Raw genomic sequence first — 9155 nt, 5'->3', positions numbered from 1 at the left:
AGAGATTGCAAGAGAAAATGAAAACGATTGTCTACTAATCACTGCTTTTTACGTTTTGCAAACTCTCTCCTGCTTTCAGGTGCCTTACACCTGGTAATATTTAAAACATAAGGAAAATCATATTCAAACTCCTACATACAGCTTTATAACTTGATAGAGTATACAGGTACTATGTGACTGAGAACTACCTAAACACTCAAAGCCATCTTACAAAGAGCTAAAGTTCTTAGCAATTTTTTCAGCCCTCCTAGTGAAATAAAGATGCTGTTTATAGTCTTTAAAAAAATCTCAAACACTGACAAGCTTCAACGTGTTAACAAAATGTAGCCGAGGAGGTATCTTATTCACCTTCACTAATAAACAGAAATATAAGAAAGACAGCCGGCCTTTTCTTTAATACACGAAATGCAAAGCTGCCTTAAAGTTAAAGCTAAAAGTAAAGAGGTTTGCTCACATGGAAAGGATTTATAGCCAGAGTTTATGGAGCTGAAGGAAAGAAGCAAGGAGTTGGGGGGGGGGGGGAGAGCGTTGAACTCTCTGCTACAAGAACAACGGCAACTGCACACTTCCCAATTGCTGGCTCTGAGCTGAAATAAACGGCCGCCGCTGCAATAGCAGCCGCCGCCGCCGCTTTTCCTTGTGCGGCAGGATCAGCTGAGCGCGGCGATCACGTGGGCGGCGTGTCGAAGGTCACAGCGCGGCTCACAATGGAGCTGTCGGAGTCTGTGCAGAGCGGCTTGCAGATCCTCGCCGATCGTGGCCGCTTCTCCCCGAGAGCTTATGCGGTTCTGGTGGAGACTGCTTTCCGGAGCTTGCTCAGCGGGCAGGCCGACCAGGCCGCCTTAGGTAAGTATGGTTTCCCGAGCGAAATCCTCTGGCTGGCTTGAATTAAACCTGTAGTGTTTGCCTTTGGGAGCTAGAGAAAGGTGGAAATCCATTGCAAAAGGAAAACGGGGGAGCTTTTTCTTTCTTTGCTTTTCCTCTCCCTCGGTCGTGCTGCATTGTTCAGCCTGGTTTTTGTTGTCTTTGCAAGAGAAGGTTGCTTCCCTGAAACACAGGAAGTGTCCCTTTGTATCGAGCCGTGGCTGAATGTCACCACCCACATATTGCCGTCTCTTTGTTTCTTTTCTTTCTCTTTATTGTTGTGGCTCTTCTCCACTTCCCTGCGATTGTCATTTCCTCGCAGAAGGCTAAATGTGCCTCTCACTCAGTTTTGGCCTAAAAGCATTGCAGAAACCTTGCTCCCGAGAGCTAGTCGTTGCTTAATGTGTTTTTTTTTTTTCCTGACTAGTGTTCGTTGTCGGCAGATTTACATAGCTTTTAATTCCCCCCCCCCCCGGCGAGTTTTTCCTCAGCAGTCCTGGGATCGGAGAGTCAGGTTTTGTAAAGGTCGAGGTTATACATAGATCGATTTGTTTCTCAAAGGGCCCAGTGGTAGCCTCAAGGTTTCTGGGCTTAACTCAGAAATGTAGCTCCTTTTGCTGGTCGGTTTGTAAATGTAAAGTTAAAATCCTCGAGTTTATCGGTAATTGCCTACTGGCAAGCGGTCTAGATACTGGCATTCGGCCGTCCGCTTTGCTTTGCTGTTTTAGTCGGTCGCCTTAAGTGCTGCTGTGGAGCAGCTTTGCTTTGAAAACGCGCGGCCTCCGCTTGGAACTAGCCTGAACTGCAATTGTCGAGTAAAACAGTTCTGTTTATCCAAGCGGGACTCAGAAACAAAAAGTTGGCTGTTTTTGTGTCTAAAAGAGTTTATAGCGAGTTCTGAAGTGACACGCTGTTCAGAGTATAGTTAGAAAACCTAACCATGCCTCTGTTTTAAAATGACTTCCGTACAGTACTTACTTGAAAGAAAAATGTCTTCATTATGTTGTCTCTGCTACGGCTGCATTTGCCAGTTTGTAATGGGGAAAGTATTTAATGCCCTACACCCCAGAAAGAAATAGTCTTAATAACATTAAGAACGCTAAGAACAGAGCACAGACAGAGTTCTGACTCCCGTCCTTTGAAGACGCCGGCCACAGAGGCTGGTGAAACGTTATGAAGAACAACCTTCAGAACACGGCCAAAGAGCCCGAAAAACCCACAACAACCAACGTTAATTTCCTTTGCCATTTTTCTGCCGCTTAATTTGTTCCATAACTCGATGCTGGCTAGGAGTAAATTGCATGTAAACAAACACAGGCAGAACGGGGAAAACCAGAACACTGTTTTGAAAACTTATTAGATCGGTTTCTGTCTTTCAATCCTCTATGCCAAAATTTCTCTCTAATATGATAGAGATCTGGAAACAACTGGGGTCAGATTTTAAGCTGGGGGGATTATTATGTATGATTTGAAGGACATTATTTATGATTCTTTATGAACAGAGATCTAGATAGATAAATCCTGGATCAATATTACCTTAACAGTTGGAATTTTAAATGGGCAAATATGACATACCTCCTATTCACCTATACTCATACTTTGCTTAGGATCCCTATGTGAAGGGAAAGATTTGGAAACATACATATTTAAAGCTTCCCCAAAGCATATCAACTCATTTATTTTTAGATCACCCAGACTTGGAACAAATTGATCCAGCAGTACTAAAATATTGCCATGCAGCAGCTGCAACTTGTATAGCAGAAGCTGGAAAGCAGGGAGCTGACAAATCTGCCATAAGGTATTCCCATTTTAAAGCCCTTCCAATTTTTTTTAAACACCAGTTGCTTTAAATCCTGCTTGTTCATACTGGTATTAAGGCTAACATATCTTTTTTTGGTTTTTCTTCTAGCACCTTTCTAGAGGACTGTAAGTTTGACAGAGAAAGAATTGAACAATTTTGCACTGAATACCAGGTTTTCAAATCAATTTTATTCTCTTTTATTTCCCTATTCATTTTCATTTGATCTGTAGAATCTGGCAAACTCTTTTTTTTTCTTTCCCTCTTCCTTTTTGCAGAAAAATAAAGATAACTTGGAAATATTATTGGGAAGGTATGTCAAGGGAAATCATTTTTATATTCTGAGGCTGCTGTGCTAAACATATTTGCTAGGAAGTAAAACCCACTAAATATAGATGTACTCTATTTCTAAGTAAACGCATAAGATTTTGTATAAGGTACATTTCAAATGCCCCTTTCAAGTAATAATACTAAAATAGATACAGTAAAGAAAGAATTTGCACAAATTATCCAGTAGAGGTAACTTGCTACCTTAACCTATATTTGCTAAATAGCGTTTGTCTGTGGAACAATAAATGTCTCCACCACCACCACCTAAAAGATACATACAACAGCTTGCCACCTAGTATGGCACAAACTGACAGAATATCGTTATATTCTTCAGTACAGGCAGATGTCCACAACATATAAATGATGTTTGTTGGCGTTTGGAATATCAGATCAAGGTAACAAACCATGTAGATTTTTTTTTTAAAAAGTTTTTTGTGTTAAATTCTAATGGTTTTTTTCCCCTTTCTCATTACTTTAGACAAATCAACTTCATAAAAACTATTGCCCTACCTATCTGGTGACCTTAAATGTAGAGGTACTGTATTCATCTTTAAAAATCTTCTACCACTAGTATGCTAAATAATGCCTTAAGGCTTGCAAATTATTAAAGGTTTAATACTTGGGGTTTTGTTCCTTTAGAACAATGACTCAAGATCTCACCCAGACATTGATTTTAGTTGTTCTATGGAGCAGTTACAGGTATTTCTTTATATTATCCTTGTGTGTGTGTTAAAGTGTCAGTATATTTGTATTTTCTACCAAGAAACTATGAAAGGAAACTTTGCATAAAGTACCATAAAAATATACATCTGGTAGCCTGTACTTTTAGAAAATATGATTCAATGTTTTGAAAACATGATACTGTAGAATTATCTGCTTTTGTAACTAGCCAATAAGAGATTTCAAGTTAACCCATATGATGGCTGTGTTGTTGTAAAAGTAGTGTGGAGGGGAGGCAAACTCTTCCAAAGTACTATCAAAGAGAAAACACATGTTCTACAACCATGTACTTTGACATGCAAGTGGAGGCAGCATAAGACTTGTGTAATTTAGCTTGCCAAGATTTATGGAAAATTATAACTGAGCTCGGTGCACTGAGAAATTCATGTTATTCATGTCTAGTCAAAATAAATAAAACCTGATTTGAATGTTGTAAATATTTTTAAGTTACATTCTTATGCACACTTACCAGGGAGTAAGCTCCATTGAGTATTGTGAGGCAACTGAATGAACATTCATAGAAGTGCACTGTTGTAAAATTGAGCGAGCTGTGAATTGTAAGCAATAGACACGAGTTAGCAATTTAGTATTTGCACTGTATCAATATAAACTTTAGTTTTTATGCGTCATATTTATATAGAAAATTCAGTCTATTTCAAATACAGTCTATGTGTCTATGAACACATGGATCCAACTTACTGTTTGGCAAAAAGTATGTAAGACTTTACAATCTGATACTTTTAAACTTTAAACATTTTTAAATTAAGTTAAATACTTGCTTTGTATTTTCTAAAATGTGCCAGTGGTATTAGTGCAGTATTCCTTTTAGAAATGTTACATATGTACTACTTTACCAATATATGCTAGATAATGTCTATTTCTTAAAGATACCAATTAAGTTGAATTCTAGGAAGAAGGGTAATACTCTGAACACGGACACAAATTGTATACATGCAGTTTTTGTATCCATTGAGGACAGAAGTTTCATAGAACTTCTGATGCATGCAAATGGCCAATGTATCCAGTAAAATACTTGTTTTCTGAAGTTCTTACTCTGTGTTTTAGGATTTAGTTGGAAAACTAAAAGATGCAGCTAAAAGCCTAGAGAGAACAACTCAGCAGTGACTGCAGATTTTGACAGTGAACTGGATCCAAGAAGAAGATAAATTGTTGGTTTATAAATTTATTTCCTTTGTTCATACCTTTTTATGAAACTTTGATGCACTTATGCTGGAAAGGAATTCATACTTTGTACACAATATTGCAAGATTTGTGTGTAGCCAAGACTGCTGCATTTGATGTCATGTCTTACAGAAATATTTAATTGTTTGACAGTTGTCTCAGTTTCTCTTTCTAAACAAGACTTTGATTTTTGCATTTCCATTTTTACCCTCTAATAAAAAGAGAGAGTTAATCTGTTTTGTGTCATATATGTCTATTATAATGGGTTTTGTTGGGGAGGAAGAGTGGATTCTCATGAGGTCCCCACTATGAAGTCAACTTTCCAAGATTAACCTTTCAGTAAAAATCATTTTAAAAGGTTGCACTAAGGAAGACTGTATTGTATTGTAATTAAATAGTCAGCTGCCCATATCTGATTTTGGGGAAGTCATGTTACAGCTTAGGGGGGAAGTGATTCACATACAGAGGTTGTCATTCATCTTTTCAAGTCTGATTTAGTCGCTAAATATTCAGTAGTTTATGTAGATGGACAATAGCTGGAGTGCCCTTAATTGCACCAGTTAGTCCCTTTTCACTTCAATGCAGTTGAATGGCTATAAATGGAATGTGACCAGCGTTGTCTCCACAACTTAAAAGAAAAAAAGTCCTACCCTCACCCCTCATCTCCAACATGGATAAAAGCTTTCTCAGATAGTAATTATATATGCAGGCTGGGAAAAGGGTAACAATGCAACTCCAGTTCAGGGCTAAAGACAAAAATCCAAGTTCCTTGTTTCATATCATTAATGTTCTGTGACAAAAGTGGAGGGGAATCTAGTGGAATTCCCTACCTGGATTGACTCTATAACTGGGAAGGGAGATACCAGAATGACACTGAATGCTATTTGTGAAGAGTCCGGAAACTAATGCCCTCCTATACTGAAATTCTAAGTCCTAACTCCTACACATGTATAGCAGAGACAACATTCTATCCAGCTGGTAAAGTGGGTTGAAGTCCATAAAAGTATCAAGTAAATTGTGTTAGTCTTTAAGATAACACAAAACTTCTTTGGTTTTTCTCTAGCAGAGTAGGACAGATTACTCTCTGTAAATTGTAAGAAAGGGGACCAACAGCACTCCTAAGTACATGTTGTCTTTCAGGTGTCCCCATGTATATTAACATGACATTGACAAAAGGTTGGAAAGACAAACCCATCAGGTTTCCCCAAATACTGCTGTTGTAAAAGGGGCACTTGTACTAAAGGGTTAATTAGTCCACACACCAAATTTTCCTCTGCAACCTTTTTGATTAAAGCAAGGAATGTCCAGTTAAAAGGTGAGCTCAAGTCAATTCGAAATTGTCCTGCTTCAGTGTATCTGATGGGAACTGCTACTTCATCGACAATACTGAGGGCAGAGAAGGGAATTAGGGTGAGGGCAGTGTTATCAACTCATTTGCAGTTACAGTATTGTTGTTTTAACTGATGCAGACGTTATTCTTTTATCATCCTTTCAGGGTGATAAGATGGCTTGAGGATAGCAAAACGTCCAGCCCTCCATCTTTTTTTTTGATTCACACTATTTATAGACGTGGATAATTTTTTCCTTTCTGTTACGAGGAAGGGAAGAGAGCCTGCAGTCACCCCTAACCAGGACGAGGGATTAAGCCGAAACATGTCTTCTCCAGACTGATTTAGATCTGAGTCCTAAATCCATGAGGTGGCAGTACTATTTTAAATCGCGGGGATCAATTTCCATGCACAGGGTTTGGAATCGGAGGTGAAGCACGTCAAGGATCGAGTCCTTCGATATAATAACGTCGGAGAGATGGGTGTTTCTTTTTAACCAAGAATGGGGAGGTTAAAGCAACGTCCCTGTCTCTGAACGCCTTCTTCCAAAGAGACTGTGCTTTTCCTTTCATTATAATCACGCCTTTGAGGAGAATGCGAGATCATCTCGAACCAACCAATTTTAGCTTTCAGTTCACCAAGTCCGGCAAAATATGGGGCGTGTGTGACAATATTATATCAAAAGTAGCACACGCTTGAGAGGAGGGTTTTTAAAAGGCTTCTTTGTGGGTTCTTTGTGGGTTGGGGACCATTTGTTTTACTTGTGCTTAGCGTTAGCAGTCCAGCGTTTGCACTGAAAGGAGCCGAAGCTATTAACACCGAGGGAATTTTTTTACCACAGATATCGGCGGGTTGTGGATTGTGGCCAGTGTCAGACTTGGCTGCCAATTTCGCTCTCCACAGAGAGACACTGATCTAACCCGCTGCCCGACAAGTACAGAGTCCTGTCCAAAAGGTTTGCCGAGATTAGAGGACAGGACACCTCAGGCTGGTCATCCCGTGAGCCTCCCCCTCCCCCCATGGCGCCCCCAATTCCAGGGGCCCGCGCCCTGAAATCTCCCAGTTAAAATGGACTCCCTGCCATGGAGGCAAAGAGCCAATGCGGTTCTCCTCAGAGAGGGAGCGCCCTGAGCACACTGTTTGCTCTCCATAAACGTTCGGTATCTTTGGTCGTAACAAAGTGTTCCTTGCCCGGAAAGTTAAGACGGCAAGGAGGGATTCCGAGAGGGTGCCTCCGGCGGAGGGTCCCCCTACTTTTTCTTCTGGGAGCCGGAAAATGTCCTTAGAGAAAACCCCACCGCTAACCCCCATTCTGGGCGCGGGCCGCGCGCTGTTGGATGAGATTCTGCGCGTGTGAGCTTCGAGGAAGGGGGGGGGGAACTGTGCCAAGAACGCGCGGGAAAATGTGTGCCGAATTATGCACGTGAGACTATAAGGCGGCGAGGGAAGAAGTTGTGACAGGAGTGGAGTTAGGGGCAGGATATAAAAAAGATGGTTAGAAAACTTGGGTCCCTTCACGGTAATAACCTTGGCTGTGACGTGAGGAAACACGAGGTGTCAGAGCTCGTGTGGGGAAGTGAATTCATACGAGGCAAAGAAGGCGGGAAGTGAGAAGGCGTGTAGAAAGCCAGTGAGAATTTTATCACCCCCCCCCAAATAGGCGGCAAAAGTGGCAGAAGAGCTTTTTGGGAGTGTGGTTTTGTAATTGTGATTGTAGCTGTCGTTGGTTGTGGTGGCGGCCATATGTGTGTTTCGACTCATTAAACAAATTAAAGAGCAAAAGAAACAAAGGGAAAGAATGATTTCACTCTTCTTCGAGATTGTAAAATAAAACGGGTCACATGCCTAAAACAAGGGGGGAAAGTCTGGGATAGGCGCCTAAAGAAATGGAGGAGTGAAAGTCAAGCCCATGAGGTGAGGGCGGGAAGAGAAACATATATCTGAGGGAAAACGGGAGCGGGAACCTTGGGGTGTCACCGAGAGAAGGAGAGGGAGACCATCATGGAAGAGAACACAGATGCTGGATCATGAATCCTTTTCACATGCATGGATTAAACACGGAAGGGAAAAAAAGCGAAAACAATTAGGTGGAAAGTGCCAGGTAATGGCGGGGACAAGGGAGCGATGCACTTAGGGCGGGAAGAGCGGTGGGACCAGAGGAAGAAGTCCAGTCTAGGTAGAAAAAGCTTGAGTCGAATGTCGAGGCGGGAAAACGTGTGAGGAAAAGGAGGAGTGAAGGTGGAAGCGCGGAGACGAAGCTCACGGCAGTTGGTGTGAGCTGCACGTTTTCATTCTCCCAGTCTGTCATACCTAAAACGTCTTCCTACAACGTCTGGGGGCTGGGGAAAAAAATGAATGCCCACAATGGTATCTGAGGTGAGGAAAGACAGTTAGAGATGGGCACCTCGTGTGGAAGAGGAGCGAGGGAAAATCTGAGGAGGGACGACAGAGAGCAAGATCTTTTGGGGGGGGAAGGAAAGCAATAGGTAGAGGAGATGTTTTGAGAAGGAAGCCTTGGGTTCCATCATCTTCGGCTGTTAAAATGGTGGACTCTGGATAGCTGTTTGGCTGGTGAAGGGGAAGAAAGGAACAGAGTGGGACTTGGGGGGGGGGGGGGAAGGCGTTTGACAGTTACATGAGGAAACTGACCACGGCAAAAGTTTGTCTATGGATGGCTGTCTTTTTTTCTTTCCAGTCCGGGGAGGAGGAGGAGGGGTTATATGTAAGGGTAGGTGTGGATCAGAAGCAGCAAATCCCAGAAAAGAAAAAGACGTCCCTCAAAAGGTAGCTGGAGGGGAGAAAGGGAAAGACTGCTCGTGTGAGGTGACAGGGTGTGTGAAAATGTGGGAAGGGGAAAACGCCGAGGGGGGAGGGGAGAAGAGGCAGGGCTCCGCGTAGAGCGCGAGGTGGGTGTGTATGTGTGTAAGGGGAGG

General features: G+C 42.0%; 1 protein-coding gene across 1 annotated transcript; it reads left to right on the top strand.

The window, feature by feature from the left end:
• Positions 1-654: 654 nt before the first annotated feature.
• Positions 655-5126, top strand: COMMD3 (COMM domain containing 3). The gene is made up of 8 exons (XM_020801895.3): positions 655-846; positions 2551-2662; positions 2774-2837; positions 2941-2975; positions 3327-3387; positions 3471-3527; positions 3632-3691; positions 4778-5126. The coding sequence occupies exons 1-8, from the start codon at positions 708-710 to the stop codon at positions 4835-4837; spliced, it is 588 nt and encodes a 195-aa protein (XP_020657554.3). The 5' UTR covers positions 655-707; the 3' UTR covers positions 4838-5126.
• The last annotated feature ends 4029 nt before the right edge of the window (positions 5127-9155 follow it).

The sequence above is a fragment of the Pogona vitticeps genome, chromosome 6, assembly GCF_051106095.1.
Source record: "Pogona vitticeps strain Pit_001003342236 chromosome 6, PviZW2.1, whole genome shotgun sequence".
NCBI lineage: Eukaryota > Metazoa > Chordata > Lepidosauria > Squamata > Agamidae > Pogona > Pogona vitticeps.
This window is presented reverse-complemented; position numbering and strand designations above follow the sequence as displayed.

Coding starts and splice junctions, on each gene's coding strand:
- COMMD3 (XM_020801895.3), top strand. CDS start 708: ATGGAGCTGTCGGAGTCTGTGCAGAGCGGCTTGCAGATCCTCGCCGAT. Junction 847..2,550: donor GGCCGACCAGGCCGCCTTAG/GTAAGTATGGTT, acceptor ATTTATTTTTAG/ATCACCCAGACTTGGAACAA. Junction 3,388..3,470: donor GTTTGGAATATCAGATCAAG/GTAACAAACCAT, acceptor TCATTACTTTAG/ACAAATCAACTTCATAAAAA.